This window comes from Heterobasidion irregulare (assembly GCF_000320585.1).
Source record: "Heterobasidion irregulare TC 32-1 unplaced genomic scaffold scaffold_11, whole genome shotgun sequence".
NCBI classification, from domain to species: Eukaryota; Fungi; Basidiomycota; class Agaricomycetes; order Russulales; family Bondarzewiaceae; genus Heterobasidion; species Heterobasidion irregulare.
This window is the reverse complement of record NW_009258207.1, coordinates 1,348,301-1,365,935: the sequence shown is the minus strand read 5'-3', so window position 1 is coordinate 1,365,935 and position 17,635 is coordinate 1,348,301. Positions and strand designations below refer to the sequence as shown.

Genomic DNA, 17,635 nt, shown 5'->3' with positions numbered 1-17,635 from the left:
AGCTGGGACCATGATGGCGAGGAGCACAGAAGTTCTTGGGATAACGAAGGGTTAACGAAGGAGTTGAGGATTCGGATATTGCCTGCAGTGCGGCACGACGGCTGGTAGAGTACAAGCAGGAGCAGAAAAGAATTCGTCAAACCTAAGTCTGTCGGAGGCTGATTATGCAATCGAAAACTAAACGCGACTTGTGCGCTAGGCTCCCGTGACGTAGTGTGAGCAGTCGTCTCAATTGCTCGATCTAGTAGCTACTCCCTATCGTCGTTTGGACATCCCACGTGGATGTATATCGCTATCTCCCGTCCAAACCCCATTGATCACCCCTAACTATGACCCACGTTGACGACACTAAAGGTCTATGAAATCCCTCCCCCACAACTCCTCAATGCCATCGTCGACAGAGTTTCACGTCGCAAGGACTTATCACGGATTCGAATGCTAAGCAAGACATTTTGTGTGGTAGCCACGCCACACATCTTTCGACAAGTCACGGCCAAGAGTACGCTCACAAGCGCTGTAGGATTCGGCGAGATCTTAAAGCACGACATGGTTGCTCAGTGTATAGAGGAAATTGAATTTCAGGAGGTCTATAAGGTCATATATTTCATCGACGGTAAGCTTGTTCGATCATATCGGTGCGATTGGGGAATGAATACCAAGCGTTGAAAAACAAATGCCTCTAGTGATAGCGCAACAGGCGAATGCGATGGCTATTGAGAAATCCCTCGCCTCTTCATTTACACGCATGCACGAACTTACGAGGCTCGAAACCCTGAAGCTGTCGTTTCCTACGATGCACCATCCGTTTTTAGATCCTCTACGTTTCCAGTGGATCATCCTCTCTGCAACATCAACCCAATTACCTCTCCCTTCTCTTCCCTCATTCGACATTGACGGTCTGATGGCATTTTACAACCCCTTTTATGATCTCCCTTTGTTTGGGAGCCTCCTCAGCTCACTCACTAGCCTCTCTATCGGAGCTGCTTTTGAACACTACCTCCGGCAGTACCGCTTTCGAGATCCGTTCGTCAACTTCTGGGAGCAGGTGATCCAGCACTGCGTGCTGCGCTCTCTCTCGTCCTTCATGTCGTTCACGCTTCACAGCGACGAAGATGTTGGCGTTGTACCTAGGCTCGATTTTTCGCAGGTGAATCTCCCCGCACTCATTACAAAGGATCATATTCAACGAGGAAACGCATACCGAGGACTTCATTATACGCCACAAGGGAACCCTGCGGAGATTGCGGCGAACGGAGTGCAGAATTGCGATAGACGACTGGATCTAAGAAGCACCTCGTCAGTGGGCGCAGGTTTGGAAGCGTTTCGTCGGGGGAACTAAGAGCATTGATTCTGCTCGTCATGCGCCCCCAACTGCAGTTTTATGAATTTGATGAATTTGGTGGCCCTGACACTGTCGGCTCTGACGACTCTGAAGACCCTGACGACCTTGACATGGAATTAGTCACCTTGGGGGAGCCCATGAACTATATGGCATCGCATGTGGATGCTGGGTACTCGTATGAGCCCATTGCCACGCCGCTGCCGTACGACGTTGGTGATAAGCAGGCTCTTGAGAACCTACTGCTTATAGTTGGTTTACAGGCAGCAGAATTGGAGGACAAGCTCCGAGGTAGAGAGTTACGGGCATGAATACTTGAATAGGAGCAGTTGTGCAAGTGAAGCGACGGTGTGGACCGAACAGGTGCGAGCAACGTATCATGACCTATATGTTTGCCGATGATCTTGAGGTCGATTGCTTGATACAGTTGTTCTACTGAATAGTGTGAAACTCAAACCCACACACCGCCTTTATTTCAAAATCTGAACCCGGTGCGATTCACGTATCAGCGTGGTGGAGAACATAGGAATGTTCCAAGTTCAAGGCGCTGAACGAGAGGACACTGTAGTCTCCACGAGATGACGCTTTATGTTATATCCTGGCTACCTCGGAGTACGACATGCCCAATACCTTGCACGGACTCGTAACACTCAGTGGCCATCGATTGTCCACGACCCCCTCAATCACGCCACAGATCAGGCCGGCTCTGCTGTTGAAATTGTCTATCTGTGCTTATCGCTGCTGTACTCACTATCTAGCTCTCGCGTCGTTCATCTCAACCCACCATGTCTTTTATTTCTGCCTGTCTTCCTGTCCGTCTTGTCCGTCTATGTCATGGTGCTTCCAGAACTCATTGACGGAATTGCGAGACATTGTCATTGACACCCCCGCCTTCCTCGTCTAGCTCCTCGTTCCCTGCTCCCTTCTCGGATCTTGCGGATGTGACATAGCTTGAAGATGACATTCGGTGTCGCCGCGCCTTCAATGTTCTGTACTCAACAACATGAAAATCTGTTGCAGAACGGAAAGACCCTTCTTAATATCTAGTCTCCTGACAAACCATTACGTGGTATGATAGATGGGCCATTCGCTATGTCGGAGGTCAAGAACACTATGCTCGATGGCCGTGATGATGGATGCTTGATCTCGAATTTGTAGCTAGTGTGCTATTGTACGAGTCTGCTGCATACCGTCATTCGAATACCTTGGAAATACTCAAGTACTGCGTCAGGTCACGGAACTCATGTTCTGTACTCGTTTGCCGATCGGACTTGAGAAGGCCTCACTATCGGGTTCCGTTTGTCAAATTTTGGGAGCAGGCGATTCAGCACCGCATGCTGAGCTCTCTCACCCTCCCTCACATCGCTCACACTCCACAGCGACATAGACGTTGGCGTTATACCTAGACTCGATTTTTCACAGGCAAATTTCCTCGCGCTCGAATGCCTCTCTTTGAAACGGATCTTGTTCAATGAAGACACCCACGTCGAAGATTTCATTGTACGCCACAAAGGAACTTTGCGGAAAATGTGGCTCACGGAGTGCAGAATTGTAATTGAAGACTTGGAGCAAGGAGCACCACGCCAATGGTCGCATATTTGGACCCGCTTTACCAGGGAACTAAGGGCATTGGGACTGCTCTTTGTTCTGCCTGAAGTATGATACGAGGAACCCATGAACTACGTACAACCGACCTTTGAAGATGGGGATTGGTATAAGCTAATTCGGATGACGCTGTCATATGATATTGGCGATAATCAAGCTCTCGAAGTGCTGCAGTGTTTGGTTGATTCGCAGAACGACAATATGGGAGACTGAGGTAGGGGAGTTATCACTTAGATACTAAGAGTAGGCTATGCAAGCGAAGGTATGGACGTATGGGAGGGCGGCGTGAACAGGCGGTTGACGTACTCCTACCTATACGTGTTGGTCTATTTTGTTGAAGCTTCGCTATGTATGGACAGTCGTTTTGTATTGTGTACCACTAAATTGGTATCGAGTAGGGTCCGCTTGAGTCGATGATTGGTAGGAGTTCATAAATAACGCAGACCAATAGTCACAGTCTACCTTTGATTCACATTCTGACTCAGAACGATACGCGTAGTAGCGCGGCGGAGATCATAGGAAGTTCTGAAGTCATGCGAGCAGGGTTAAGGTCAAGTTGCCTGATGAGAAAATGCATTCGCACCGATGCTCCTAAGAGATGCTGCCTCCTGATCAACAACGGCAACCTTACAGGTCCAATAACAAAACTGCGAAGCATCCACCTTGAGTGGATTATGCCTGTGAGTTCTATGTATCACCTAACATGCTACCCTAAAGCTTGCCTTGAACAGCGACTGCGAGCCAGAATTCTCCGTCGTGTGCTTACATCACTTCTATCGCTTGTTATCAAATGTGTTCCAAGACATAATTCTCTTACATTATTCGAAGACGCACCTGTCCAGACGTCCATCACCTTATGTAGTTATCAGACTCGCGCATTATGACGAAACTATCGGAACACTACCGTAATCACAGGATTCCATTGAACTTGGTTCATGAGGTCAGATCCTCCGTGATTCGCCCTATAAGCAACTAGCTCGTTACTCACCGGACTCGTAGAACTTCTTCATCTCGAAGGTGTGCACAGTCTCGAAGTGTCCACACCTGATCTCGGTCCGGGTAGACTGTTATATATATCCTCAGTGATGCTACCGCCTATTCAATCAGGCTTTCCTCGAAGTAAGGCAGTCTTCTTCTGAGTGATATGTTCTCACCGGATTATCTTTGCCACCCTCGCCGAGGCAGGGGGTGAGGGGGTCAAGAATGGAATGCGAAGACACCGACCTTGATCGGTCTTCTGACCTTGAGCACCAGCTGGGGTGATAGCACCCACAGCAAGTGACACAAAGACCGAGAAACAAGCGATACCTATATAAACACGCTTGAGATCCAATTCAGGTGAAACAGGCATTGTTCAGACTTACAAGTCCTCCTACGAGCACTATGTCCTTAGCAAAGATTCCGCTACTGATCGGTGCGAGCCTCTGTGTCCACCGTGCCATCACGGCGCCGAACCCCCCGCCTCCCGTCGAGGAGACGTCGAAGTATCGCGATCTGTGGCCGCGCTCGTATATGGTTTGGGGAACGGGCCTGTCCAAAGTGTGTATGATCCCACTTTTGTTGCGTCGCGCGGGACTTATCCAGGACGATGCGAGGGATAGGTTGCAATGTACACTCACTCTGTCCTCGAGGTGCTCGCCATCGTTTGCGTCAACACTTCCACATCACCGCATGCCAGCACTGAGGTCAAAGCGCTCGCACAGCGCGTGCTATCCCTCCTCTGTGCCATTCCTGCACGCTCAGCGCACTCCGCCTCTGCGCTCCAAATTACGCCATCCTTTCTGCTCGGCTTCGCACTTGTCGCGCTCTCCGCGTACATCCGCACGCTGTGCTACCGCACACTTGGGCGTCTTTTCACTTTCGAAATATCCATCCAGCCGAAGCACAAGCTCGTGACGAGTGGGCCATACAGCATTGTACGTCATCCGTCATACACCGGCAGTATAATCGGGTTCGCAGGCAGCCTCGTATGCGCGTTTTGTGCAGGCGGGTGGTTTTGTGAATGCGGATGGTTAGATACGGCGGTGGGTAAATTGTTTGTAGTTGCGTATGTGTTGTGGAACGTGCAATTCGCGAGCGTGATGCTGTGGAGGACAGGTCAGGAGGATCAGATGATGCACGGGAAGTTCGGCAAGGAATGGGAAGGGTGGCGGGAGAAGGTCAGGTATAAAATCATACCTGGGATCTTTTGAAGCTGATAATTTTGATCTATGTCTGCCATGGTGGCTGGATGCGGTACTTACAGTTGGTGTATGCGCTTGCTGTAGCTGGGAGAGCTCGCGAGTGTGAGCCAGTGCACTTTCGTAGAGCTGCTACAACTGATTTACTGGGCACTTCTTTCCGACCTAGTGACCAGTGGGGTGCACAGGATAAAATGATGCAGCCACAATATTGTAAGTGGTCGGCATACAAAGGACTCAATTGATAAGAAGGCTGTTCATTCAATGAAGCACGTAATCGGTAACGCCACAGCTGTTGCAAGAATCGACAGCGTACCTTCGCCGCTGTGAGCTTTCCTTTACACGACCTTCGTGCCGTGATCCCGACTGCCAAAACCTATAACCACGAGTGGTGTCTCATATACATCCTCATAGATTTCTGAGGGCCTGTGCCGCGAATCAGGCTGGGATGACGCTGCTTTGATTCCCATTAGAGGACAGCAGGCGGTTGGTCTGGATAGTAGATACTAGATCTGTAAAAAGTACGTCACGCGTCATCCTCCTCGTGGACAAAATCGAGTTCATCTCCGGAGCTCTACCGACTTCAGCTTGAGGGGTCTGTTTCTGAGATCGTCGATACATCGTGGCTCATGAGACTCTTCGCCAGTGAGACCGCAGGTATAAGCTTGATACTGACGACAAAAACGGTAAGTAATCCCTTTATTAACCGTGACTGTGTTTTTAATCATACAAATGACTTAAGTGCCAAGCGCGTTATGTGTGGCTGTCGTCACTGTACCGGGGGCTAACGACAGAAATCTGCATCACATTCACGCCGGGTCTTCTCTCCACTTAGAGCTCGTGTGAATGCATTGTATTATTACTGTGTCCTTGGGATCGACGACGACGACTGGGGCAAATCAGAAGTGCAGCAGTTTGGGCACCTTGCTGCGTCATTAGCAACAGCTGTATAGTGTGGCGTAGGACGATGTTGGCGAGCAGTTGAAGCAAGGTGTATACAAAATTCACAAATGTGTGTATGATTTTGTGCATGTGCCCTATAATATTTCGCGAGTATGTATTGTCAGTCGGTATCTCAACAAGGTACGCAGCAAATCTTAGACGGGCCGCACCTACAATTCCGAGCCAATGTATGATCTTGAGCACTCGAACCACTTTAGGTGTTTCATGGCACCGTCCCGTTTGAGTGCCCATTAGGATGAACATCGGGTTGGATTTGTCCAAACCCGAAGATGAAGGTGTCCCAGTCTTCCAATCTGTTGAAAGGTGATCAGCTATATTGGTAGCGGGAGAGTACATGAAGTCAATTACTCAAAGCCTGACGGTAGATTGGACCACAAGGAGTCATGCGTCATCTCGTAATCTGATCCGAGCTGCCCGTTTGTGGGCGAAGTCAATCCGAATATTTCGGTTGCATACGTCGAAGTGCTCGGCAGTAGCAATTGTGAGGCTTCGCTGCTAGTTGCGATACTTGGGCTCGCACCGTCGTGTGTGAATCCTTGGGCTGGAAACGAGCCATCCATGAATGGCGTATGTGAAACAACGACCTGCGCTTCTTCTCCGGAGTAGGCAGGCATTGTTCTCAATATAGCTCCCACCGGTGCACTGTATTGCGTGATTCCTGATTTTTCGAGAGGAGGTAAGGCTTGTCCTGTTGTGAATGGGTTGACAAGGACATTGGATAGATTGTCGGGTGGATTGAGAGGCAAACGACCGAGCTCGTAGCTATGCATGGGGAGAGCAGGATAAGAATAAGGATCGACGAAGGTGGTAATTAGCTGAGACTCAGAGGTAGATGAAGAAGGACGGCGATGTCGAGTTGTCGTTGATGATTCCCGTGAGATGCGACTGGAGCCAGCGATAGGCATTGAATCGTCATGCAGACTTGAGGTTGAGGTTGCTGCGGGAATAAAAGTGCTGGGGGTATCCGATTCCGAAGTGTGCGAGTCTCGTTCGCGTCTCAAAGACGATACAGTGGACTGGGGTAGCGGCAATTCACCTGCAGAGACAAGCTCGTACAACACATCCCTTGATGGACATTTGTTTGAGAAGATTACGACCGATGAGATCTTATGATATCGCCTACCAAAGTCGGCCAGCTGTGTGCCATCTAAATACAAACCAAACATTGAACCGACAACGAATTGGTTGGAGAGTCCACACTCACCTCTTTTCTGCTTCCGCGAGAACATGCATACAGTTGTGTACATCCTTTACCTCTTTCGCTGGGTCAATCGATACTCCGGAACGTTTGACGTCCCAGATGTTGAGCAGAAGCACAGTTGCTGCCATAAAGGCTGGAGGCTAAACAACGATTAAAGACGAGGTGCATTAGTATATGATATTCTGTGACAGAAAATTATACAACCTGGAAGTGAGGAATCGGCGCTTCTGGAGATCGGCGATATAGAACATCGGCAACATGGCTACACGAACGTGCAGCATTGATACAGATGGCGAGGGACGGGAATGAGAGAGGTGACGGTTTGCGAGGGGAAGGGATGAATGGACGGTGGATGAGTATTTGGAGATGGTAGTAGGCGCCGTAAAGACTAGCAGATTGCATGAAGAAGACATGATGTTCGCGGGTAGGATCCCACCGTACTACAGCGCACTCAGTATCCATCAAAGTAATGAAAGCAGTCAAGGAATAACGGACAATGATCGGGGATAGAGTCAACCCATTTATTGAGGGAGGAGTCCAGCTCAGCGACGATACGCTGTTCCCAATATTGTCCAACAAAACCTAGCGAAACTTTCGACTTGTTAAGTGAATACTGAATATGGAAAAAATAGTGAGAAGTAAGGTGTTTCTTCAATAGAATGCATGCTCACAATTGTCCGTAAAGCAAAGGCAAGAATCTGATCGAGCTTGATGAGACATATAAAGTGAGACATGACTGATGGTTTTCCTGCTGGCTGCTTGAAGGCTTGTTCGGGATCAGGATGCGTGAAGTGTTCATCGTCACACTCCGCCGGGAGATCCAAGTCAAAACTAGAGATGTTAGGCACTCGTAAAATTTTCAATCAGCAGGGATATACTTACTCTTCTTCTTGAATCGCGCAGGGGCGACCGAGTGATGCATTCAATGTCCGGTCCAAGACGACGAGAAGCCTGCAACGAAGGTTGAGTGAGAGGATATCAGAATCCTTGTATACAAGATGTACCAGAATGCACGTTTCCAAAGTTCGTCCTCAATAGTAAGCTTGTTGCCGTACACCTTCCGCCGATGAGCTCCGACATCTTGGGCCAAGTTTATGCCAACTCCGATCAGCGTCCTGCAGGCTTGGGGGGACGAGCAGCCTTGCAAGAACATGGCCGATAGCTAGAAGCACAGGCAGACGTCATTGGTGAGATGGCGACGATGAAACAACAAGACGCTACGCACAGAATATACCTGTATATCATACAGGCATGGCGACATGAGAAGTGACTTGCGAAGTATTTGTACCTGCATAAACCACTTCCAGCCGCAGGAGTGCCAAGAATCTGTGCCCTCGAGGCGCACACGTGGGTCGAAAGAATATCGGGAGGCATTGGCACAGACCAGCAAGACAAGACCACCAAAAGCGTTATCACGATGATGTAGACCATCCTGAATACCCTGCTCAAAGAGGGGACGATGAAGAAGTCCAAAAAAAATGTTGATATACTGAAAGAAGAGGTCCACGAGATCATTCAGAAGATCTGGTTCGGGAAAATCGAAGACTCGCTGTTCAGTAGCGAGGATGGATCGCTCCCACTATAATAAAAGTAAATGGGCGTCAGCCAGACAGGAGGCGCAGTGGCATCGTACAGGAAGCAGATTCCAGTATTCAGGCCTTTTCCTTCCTAAAACATGAACAGTGTTCTCGTCCGGCATTTTCCCCGCGTACTCGAATTTAAGGTCTATTGCAGTTTTCACAAGCTTCACACCGCTCGACTTACCAAAAAAGCGATTGTGTACAGGGTTGATAAACAGATCTTTGAGATGTTCTCGCACCAGATTGGTCTGGGCGCCTTCATCGTCGCTTGATTCAGGATCGGCGTCGAGGGAATCGAAATCGGTGACCATTGTACTAGGAGAGAGTATTCGAATGGGGGTCAAAGATGTTGTCACAGAACTCTCGTTGACTTCCGAGCGCTCTGCTTCTATTCTGACAGCTGCTTGAAGTTCTTGTGACAAGTTAGTATCAGGACAGAGCTGAAAGTCCATAAGCAATCGCTGTGGTGATGTCGTTAGCGAAAAATAACCTTCTGTAGGAGTTCTTCCATCTTCTCGAGACGCGCCTCAAGGCTTTCCACGTATCTGAAATGAACTTTTGAGCAAAGAAAGATATATATGAAAGGATTCATTAACCCTTTCGGAGGCCTTCGTCTCTGAACGAGGAGTGAATTCATAAATGGTACCAATGACTCATAAAGGTGACATTACCTTCAGAACATCGTTATATGTACACTCAAAGTCGTAGGCTACACAGTTTGAGCACCGAAAGCCAGGCATCTGCCCCTCACTGCCTGATCCAAGGGTTGAAGTCAACTTCGCGAAGGAGTCATAGCAAGAGTAACCTACATCGAACTGCACTCGAAATTAGAATCGTGATGGCAGAGGTATGAAAGGTGTAACAGACTTTTTCTTCGCCGACAGACATCGCATGCTCTCTGATTTCTCGTCTTCTTGAAACCATGCGATCTAGTGTTATCCTCGTCTTCGCCTGCAGAAGACATTGACAACGGTTCGGGGGCAGGTCCTTCGAGGGTGACGATGCTGGAGATGCTTTCTGAGATGTTCAAAGCAGCCCCGACGACATGTGCTAAAGTGCTGGGTACTGGATGGTTCAATCGAAACAAGCTCGCAGATAGTCCGAACGATGAGGTAGTCACTGTTAGTCATTGCTCTCGAACCAGGCAAATTTGAGGAAATAATTTAATGGCAACTAAGTAGGTTATCGACCGAGCGAGGTATGAGTTGTATAACAAACACACTTCTATCCTCTCAACTGTTCCATATTCACCACTATCGCATTAGCTTGTAGCACAAATTCTCCCTTCTCAACTCGCGGTCAGCCATCTATCTCATAAGATTAGCCCAAAAGATGCCGAGGAAAGAGTCGTCGAATGTTCCAGCGTCAGCGCAAGCTCAGCAAGAGGCTGTCTCTGAGGGCATCGAGAACTTCGAGCTCCCTCGCGCACTAGTCACGAAAATCGCAAAGTCGGCGGTGCGTAAATCAACCTTTCCGTCTCATCTGAAGTCTGGACATACATTCACGTGAGCTGACGCGTCTGACACGACCAAACCAGATCCCAGAAAACACGAAGCTGCAGAAAGACACCGTCCTCTCGCTGGTGAAGGGCTCAACAGTTTTCATCAACTATCTTGGTGCGCATGTTTCCTTTCGTGACCGATCACACTGGCGTTAATCACGTGTTCAGCTGCAACGTAGGACATACCATATTTTCGCTCTACATTCTTCCCCGCTAATTCTTCTGTGCTCAGCGCGCATGATGTCGCCCACTCCAAACAGCACAAAAGCATATCGGCCTCTGATGTCCTCAAAGCATTGGAGATAATTGAGTTTGCTGACCTCGTCCCGCCGTTGCAGGCTGAGCTTCAATGTGTGTTCCATTTATACATCGCCCTCACCTCAGACATAGAGATTTAAATTCGTGCCAGTGTATCGCGACAACTTGAAAGGGAAGAAAGGAAACGCAGGCACTGCATCCGCACCCGCCACTATCTCTATTCCTCCATTCGTGCCTAATGGTGGCTCGGTCGTGAGCAAGGCTAGACCAACAGCACGCAAAGGAAAAGAACGTGCTGAAACTGTAGTAGAGGATACTAGGATACCTTCAGGAGCCGCATCGATCAGCGCGCCGCCAGCCATGGAATACGAGGACGCCAATGGCACAAGTCAACCACCTTTTACCGTGCCCTACACACGCATATTGACACTGTCTTCGCCAACGGACCAAGAGATGCCTGAAACCGAGGCGCTTGCGGCCGGAGTTGGCGAAGAAGAAGCGGAGGTAGACTACAATACCGAAGACGAAGAAAATGATATTATTGATGGGGACGACGAGGATGACGCAGGAGAAGAAGATTTGGTAGATGAAGACATCGAGATGGATCGATTAGAGGATGACCCCGTGAACGATGTGAATGAATAGTTTGTGCTGCCTGTGTAAGTTCTTTCCGCTGTATTCTGCTGTGCAATGCGCTATAAGGATTTGATATTGTCACAATAAAACATCCAAAGCGTTTCAATGTCATGTAGGTACAATATCCGATCAGTGCAATATTGGGCTCGCCAACGCCATGCGTACAAATACCAACGAATGTCAGAATTCAACATAGCTTAGACTCCACATCTCTCCTTTACTTTTCTGCGCGATCCCATTCCCGACGACCTTCGCCCCTAGTCTCATCAAAACATTCACAGCATCTCGAACGGCCAGTTTCTCTCTCGCACTCACAGGCCTCACAACACGCAAATCTAGTCCCTGAAACGCTGGTGTGTATGGTATGCAAGCGCGGCGCGCGCCAAGAGCGAGAAACACGGGCGGAACTTTGCTCGTGGTCTCAACGGGCTTGGTTGACAACGCTGGCAGCCAAAACTGGATTGGTGGGAGCGGGGGATGAGACGGGAAGGAATGTGAGGAGGAAGGCAGGTCAAGAGAAGGGATCATGGGTATATTGAAGGGGAGCTGCGTGGCATGCGGAGTCGGGGAACATGGTGGAGGGCCAGGCGCCAGGTCAACAGAAAGGGAGGGGGAAGGCGTGCGTGTAGGAGATGGGGATTGTGGACGGCTCGTTATTTCAGAATCGGACCCAGCACCACCATAGAGACGTAACGGGGAGCGGACCGGCACGGGGAGAGGAGTTGTAGTACGCGCGGGCGATGGAGACGGGGATCGGGCGGGAGTCGTCAGACCCGAGGAAATGTAGCGGTTGCGCCTGAGCCTCCTCGAAGGTGACCCCACACGCGAATGGCTAGGCGTCGTCAGACCCCCATCGGAGCCCTCAAAATCAGAAGAAATGGGAATATCTTCAATATCAGAGGAGACGAAGGCGCGATCAGCGCGCGCATTCTGTGGTGTAGGCGACATAATAGGCTCGTTGCTGTAGTTGTAGCTATAGCGCGAGAGGTTATCCGTAGTTGGTGTAAATGCGGTGGGCTGCGTGCGCGCGCGACTTTGTATTTGAGAAACGGAAGACATAGTGTAGGTGAGAAGCTCGGGACTTGGGGCCTCATCCGGGCTACGTGGCTGTTCCATGATAGTGGGAGTCCTGTTAGCTTTGACAGTGTCGCCACCAGTTGAGTTAGGTCGAGGCTGAGGCAAAGGGACAAGGATAGGCGCGGGGGATTGCTCTACTAATGAGGGGTATACGTCGGGAAATGCCCTGCCCTTGCCCTTGAGATCATGACCAAGTAAAGCCTCGTCAATGTTCGCCTGGGGTATTGGCTCATCTGCAACATCCGAACTTGGCTCTCGGAATACAGACGGCGTCATCTGCCACTCTCCGTCTCTCCAGGCAAGGTTCCATTCCTCCTGGGCTTGTAACAGACGATTCAAAATTGCTGCAGCATTCTGATAGATGTCTTCCACTTTTCCTTCCTTGAACCTTTCGGCAGCCCACTCCCGCTCTCTCTCTTCCTCCTCTACTTCTTCTCGGCTCCGACTGTCCTCTGGTCGAAGATCGACTTCGAACACGCCTTCTCGGACTAGCCGCCGACCGGCCTGCCCGAGCTTGACGTACTCTTCCATGGCCCAATCTTTTTGCGCTGGGTCATCTGCGTCGAGAGCTACCGCAAGACGTCGAGCACGCTTCTCTGTCGGAGAGAGCGTAGGGAGTAAATGGAGCGGTAGATGGACAGGTAATATGGGGGAGTTGGGTGATATTGGGGAAGGCGGGGCACCGGTCAGATGAGTCAGTCGGTAAGCGGCCATGAGACTTGAGTGAGGATCGAGTTGTAGGGCAGGCAGCACATCCGTACGGCCGTGTATCTGGTATGGTGAACGTTCTGTGGGGTGTCGCGAGGTCTATGATGTTACTACAGCACCAAGAGAACAGAAAGAGAGACTGACGACAATGTTTGCATAGCCTCGGGGGATCATCATAGAAATTGTTATGCCCAGACCCATGAGGCAAATCGCTCAGGCCCGAAGACCTTCGCCGTCGATGGCTGCGGCTGGAAATATCTTCGTCGTCTCCGTCTGACGATTCGCTGATGGAAGATTGTGAATCTGTGGATGGAGAGGTAGATGAAGAGACCGTGGATTCAGTTGTCAATACTGTACTATACGTCTCGAGATTAGTGCGAATGGTAGGCCTGCTTCGTGAACGCGGGGGAGCAACTGCGCTAACAGGGATCAACGATCCTGCCCCATTTTTGACTCTGCTTCTGGAATCAGTCCTGTGCGACACAGGAACATGACGTCGACTAGGTGAACGCCCACGCGCATGAGTTCGAGTGCGAGAACGAGGTCGATGACGGTCGACGCTGGTTTTCGACCTGTTATCGCGGATCGAGAACAGAGACTCGCTGCTGTAGCTGGACAGTGTGCTCAAGGACGACGATGACATATCCAAGATGCAAGAAAGTTTGAGCAGGCTGCACACAACTGGGATGGATTTTATCTAGACAAGCCGCTGCATCGTGTTTGTCGCAGGATGAATGATCAAATCGATCACGTATGTCGTGTTACGTTATAGCTAACACGTTGTGTATGACTTGGCATCCTGTCCGCTTGAAAAAAATCCAAGCTTGAATATGCTCACCTCAAAGAGCTGGAACATAAATGATCGATTAGTGTCATCAGCTAGACTCAAAGGCGACTCGGAAGGTGACGGCTGTCAGTCGCGCGCATGTACGCGACAAGATCAGGTGGTTCGATGCATCAAACCACGTGTAAGGATCATCCTAGTTTCTCCTCTCGATGTGCACGATAATATAGCAGTTCGCTGCCAAGTCAATTTTGGTGCAGTCGCGATTTTTTCATGCATTCCCGTCTTCATAACGTCTTTCTTGATTCCGACACCCAATAGCGATCATGCCTTGCGTCGTGTTTAGGGCCGGCGGCTACGCGTTCACTGACGTAAGTCGCGATCCAATTACCAACTGCGTCACGTTCATCGTCACAGCGGGAACTTGATCGGCAAGTTCAGTTCGCGACGGTTTTGCTTGCCTCTCTTCCACATCGTCGTCCACAGCAATCTCTTCACAAATAATGACATCCACACCACCCTCACCGACGCCCTTTGCTATGACTTCTCCTCCCGGATCCAGCACCGTGGCATCTTCGCCACCATTCGTCGACTCAGAAGACGTGGATCAGGAAGATACTGAACCTGAGGTCAAGATGGCGCCGGTACGTTCCAGACGCGTCTTTCTCCACAAGACTGCGTGGTTGGCTATCAGGTTCCTTTGTTGATTTCGTACTTATGTTCTTTCAGTCTACAAAAAAACTTCAGCCTGTCGAAGACGATGTATGACCAGCAACTCTATCTTATCTAGCATAGCTTCTTGACATTACAAAATTTCCACAGGACTCTGAGGCACGCTTTGCTCGCCTCTCGTTTCTTCTTCAAAAGTCTTCTCTCTACGCGAACATGTTGAAAGACCAGATGGACCGTGCGCGCGAGAAACAGGCTGCTGTTGCCGCACAGGCAAAATCCAAATCCAAACCGCGTAGTATGGTTCCCGGACGTGGCTCCGCTCGCGGGACGGGCAGACTACGCGTCTACGGGAAGCGTGCGCGTGTTGACAGTGGCGACGAGGAGGAAGACAAAGACAGCGAAGACGCGCCAAACGCGAAGCGCGCCAAGGTTGTGCCCCCTGAAGACACCGCGAAGCCGATATTTGTGCAGCCTGCGTTGTTGACAGGCGCCACATTGAAAGATTACCAGCTTGAGGGCGTGGCGTGGATGGTAAGTCTCTGGGAGAATGGAATCTCGGGGATTTTAGGTGGGCTCTATTGTCCCGTATATAAGAAGCTAGTGCTAACCGCTGTCATAGCCGATGAAATGGGTCTCGGAAAGGTATGTCCCTTTTCATATCTTTCGACGTGAGAGCAATGGCTTAGTAGCTTCAGACCATTCAAACAATTGCATTCATTGCGTATCTTCGCGTCCGTGTCGAATCTCCGTTCTTGATCGTATGTCCCCTAAGCGTGCTTCACAACTGGATGGACGAGTTCAAAAAGTTTGCCCCTGATGTGAGTGGTGACAAGTAACGTTCTACCGCATGTCGCTCATTCGCTATGTAGATCGATGTTTGTATGTATCATGGTACACCCCAAGAACGTGCCCAACTCCGGAGAACAGCCATGGCATTACCCGTCGACCGTGTCGGGGCGACCGCTAATTCAAAGGGCAGAGGCAGACCTTCGAAGACCGGCAAAAGCAAAGTCAAGCACCACAGCCGCAAGGTCAAGAAGCCAGATTCAGATTCAGAACGTGAGGACGATGAAGTGTTTGAAGCGAGCGGAGAGCCGGTACCAGAGTCGGATTTGGTGGATTCGACTGAGCAGAAGTCAACGTTCCCAATTATCGTCACCACATACGAGATGGTCATCAAGGATCGTTTGCATTTGGCCAAGTATAAGTGGGGATATATTGTCGTCGACGAAGGCCATCGCTTGAAGAACATGGATTGCTTATTGATGAGGGAAGTCAAGAAGTATACCAGCGCCGGGCGCATGGTGCTCACAGGAACACCTTTGCACGTAAGTTCATGATATCACTATCTGCTTGCGTACTTTTGACACGCGCACCATTAGAATAATCTAGGGGAGCTTTGGTCACTCCTCAACTTTATACTTCCAGATATTTTTGACGACGTTGACTCCTTTCAAGAATGGTGCGTGTTGCCTAAAATCTATCATGAGGATTCTGTACCGAGCAACTCTGCAGGTTCAACCTTCCGACTCTTTCCAACTCGCTCGGCTCTGATAGGAGCACACAGATCCTCAATACCCTCCATTCGATTCTGAAACCTTTCCTCCTACGGCGGGTTAAAACCGACGTAGAGCGGTCTTTGCCACCTAAGAAGGAATACGTGCTATACGCACCGTTGAGTGAACAACAGCGCGAGCTTTACGACGCAGTCGTGCGTGGCGGACTGCGAAGGCTCCTCATTGGCGATGAACCTCATGACAAAGCTGATGCAGAAGCAACAGATGCACAACCAGAGGAAGAGGAAGGGAAATCCTCGAGAAAGTTGAGGAAGAGAGACAAGAAGAAGTACGATGTCGATGGAAACGATGACAGATCTTTCAAGCGCCTGGAGAAGGGCCAGGCCCATGGGATCGAAGAGCGAGATACAGGGAAGAATACGGCTGCGTTGGGACGAGATCATGCGTACAAGACGAGAGGTTCGATTCTTCTCGTTTTTGCTCGACCATCATTGATAATCTTTTACGTTGTAGTCAAGAATATCAATAACATGCATCTACAGATGCCGATCATGCAATTGCGCAAAGTATGCTCACATCCATTCCTTTTCGATTGGCCTTTAGACAGGAATACGAAACAACCTGTAATCAACGAAGATCTGGTCAATGCGAGTGGCAAGATGATGGTTCTCGAGCGGTTGCTAGACGAGCTTTTCCGACGCGGACACAAAGTGCTCGTCTTCAGTCAATTCAAAACCATGCTGGATGTTATCGAGGTATGTATTGATGTATAATGTGAATGCGACTACTGAACGCTTGCTTTGCTAGGACTGGGCAACAGAATACAAGCACTGGCCACTGTGCCGCATTGACGGGGCGTCTGGGCCATTAGAGCGACGCGAAGAGATGAATAGATTCCAGAATGGGGGTAACAATCCAAATGCCCCCCGTTTATTTTTGCTCAGCACTAGAGCGGGAGGGTTGGGTATCAACTTGACAGCCGCAGACACAGTCATCTTTTATGATCAAGACTGGGTAGGTCACAACTCTTCTCATCCATATGTGTACGCCACTCATCGCAATCGAATGCTTCAGAACCCACAAATGGATCTGCAGGCACAAGATCGTGCGCACAGAATTGGGCAGACGAGACCGGTGCTCATCTTCCGGCTTGTCAGTAAGCACACCATCGAGAATTCGATAATGCAGCGCGCATCCGAGAAACGCCAGCTCGAGGCCCTCGTCATCGCAAAGGGCAAGTTCAAGATGCCTGCGCACGCTGCGGCGAAGGCAGGCAAGCAGGAGACAATCGCGGAGATGGCTACGTCGCTGCTCGCGCTCGAGGGCCAGAAGATAGAGGTCGTGCCGAGCACCGATGCGGGCAAGGCGAACATCATGAGTGACGAGGAGCTGGACGTTTTGCTAGACAGGCGGCCGGGGGTGTTTGAGGGTCGTGGAGTTGGGTGGACAAGTGGGAAGGCCAAGGATGAGGGCATGTTTGCAGTTTATGAGGCTCCTGTGGATGAGGGCAATGATGCGTTAGCGATGATGATGGGAGAGGAGGTTTAGTAGCGAGTGATTCCGGATGCTTTTTACATGTATATTTAAAATATTTGGTTCTTATTTTTACCTGCA

The 17,635-nt window shown here is 49.9% G+C and overlaps 8 protein-coding genes across 8 annotated transcripts; 5 read left to right on the top strand and 3 right to left on the bottom strand.

The window, feature by feature from the left end:
* Nucleotides 1-546: 546 nt before the first annotated feature.
* On the top strand, nucleotides 547-1,650 carry HETIRDRAFT_430109 (uncharacterized protein; the record flags this gene model as incomplete). The annotated part of the gene is made up of 3 exons (XM_009553371.1): nucleotides 547-613; nucleotides 684-1,300; nucleotides 1,378-1,650. The coding sequence occupies 3 exons, from the start codon at nucleotides 547-549 to the stop codon at nucleotides 1,648-1,650; spliced, it is 957 nt and encodes a 318-aa protein (XP_009551666.1).
* A 2,901-nt stretch (nucleotides 1,651-4,551) lies between these two features.
* HETIRDRAFT_389839 (uncharacterized protein) lies at nucleotides 4,552-5,184 on the top strand (the record flags this gene model as incomplete). The annotated part of the gene is made up of 1 exon (XM_009553370.1): nucleotides 4,552-5,184. One exon carries the CDS (start codon nucleotides 4,552-4,554, stop codon nucleotides 5,134-5,136), a length of 585 nt encoding a protein of 194 aa, XP_009551665.1. The 3' UTR covers nucleotides 5,137-5,184.
* A 569-nt stretch (nucleotides 5,185-5,753) lies between these two features.
* On the top strand, nucleotides 5,754-5,959 carry HETIRDRAFT_174843 (uncharacterized protein; the record flags this gene model as incomplete). The annotated part of the gene is made up of 2 exons (XM_009553369.1): nucleotides 5,754-5,810; nucleotides 5,867-5,959. The coding sequence occupies 2 exons, from the start codon at nucleotides 5,754-5,756 to the stop codon at nucleotides 5,957-5,959; spliced, it is 150 nt and encodes a 49-aa protein (XP_009551664.1).
* Nucleotides 5,960-6,221: 262 nt separating this feature from the next.
* Nucleotides 6,222-6,701, bottom strand: HETIRDRAFT_455249 (uncharacterized protein; the record flags this gene model as incomplete). Its single annotated transcript, XM_009553368.1, has 3 exons — nucleotides 6,222-6,236; nucleotides 6,299-6,380; nucleotides 6,436-6,701. The coding sequence occupies 3 exons, from the start codon at nucleotides 6,699-6,701 to the stop codon at nucleotides 6,222-6,224; spliced, it is 363 nt and encodes a 120-aa protein (XP_009551663.1).
* Nucleotides 6,702-6,956: 255 nt separating this feature from the next.
* On the bottom strand, nucleotides 6,957-9,832 carry HETIRDRAFT_235676 (uncharacterized protein; the record flags this gene model as incomplete). The annotated part of the gene is made up of 13 exons (XM_009553367.1): nucleotides 6,957-7,152; nucleotides 7,211-7,234; nucleotides 7,292-7,428; nucleotides 7,490-7,728; nucleotides 7,784-7,901; nucleotides 7,960-8,119; nucleotides 8,171-8,239; nucleotides 8,293-8,450; nucleotides 8,514-8,867; nucleotides 8,922-9,308; nucleotides 9,359-9,484; nucleotides 9,540-9,618; nucleotides 9,732-9,832. Coding segments are annotated over 13 exons (2,148 nt in total), but the record flags the coding sequence as incomplete, so codon positions are not given.
* Nucleotides 9,833-10,200: 368 nt separating this feature from the next.
* On the top strand, nucleotides 10,201-11,272 carry HETIRDRAFT_328167 (uncharacterized protein; the record flags this gene model as incomplete). The annotated part of the gene is made up of 5 exons (XM_009553366.1): nucleotides 10,201-10,323; nucleotides 10,406-10,484; nucleotides 10,538-10,544; nucleotides 10,602-10,720; nucleotides 10,779-11,272. 5 exons carry the CDS (start codon nucleotides 10,201-10,203, stop codon nucleotides 11,270-11,272), a joined length of 822 nt encoding a protein of 273 aa, XP_009551661.1.
* Nucleotides 11,273-11,443: 171 nt separating this feature from the next.
* On the bottom strand, nucleotides 11,444-13,691 carry HETIRDRAFT_430105 (uncharacterized protein; the record flags this gene model as incomplete). Its single annotated transcript, XM_009553365.1, has 3 exons — nucleotides 11,444-13,128; nucleotides 13,193-13,351; nucleotides 13,406-13,691. 3 exons carry the CDS (start codon nucleotides 13,689-13,691, stop codon nucleotides 11,444-11,446), a joined length of 2,130 nt encoding a protein of 709 aa, XP_009551660.1.
* Nucleotides 13,692-14,654: 963 nt separating this feature from the next.
* Nucleotides 14,655-17,569, top strand: HETIRDRAFT_52819 (uncharacterized protein; the record flags this gene model as incomplete). The annotated part of the gene is made up of 10 exons (XM_009552860.1): nucleotides 14,655-14,846; nucleotides 14,889-15,072; nucleotides 15,124-15,146; nucleotides 15,200-15,322; nucleotides 15,374-15,832; nucleotides 15,887-15,966; nucleotides 16,020-16,480; nucleotides 16,535-16,776; nucleotides 16,829-17,035; nucleotides 17,096-17,569. Coding segments are annotated over 10 exons (2,445 nt in total), but the record flags the coding sequence as incomplete, so codon positions are not given.
* Between the last annotated feature and the right edge of the window lie 66 nt (nucleotides 17,570-17,635).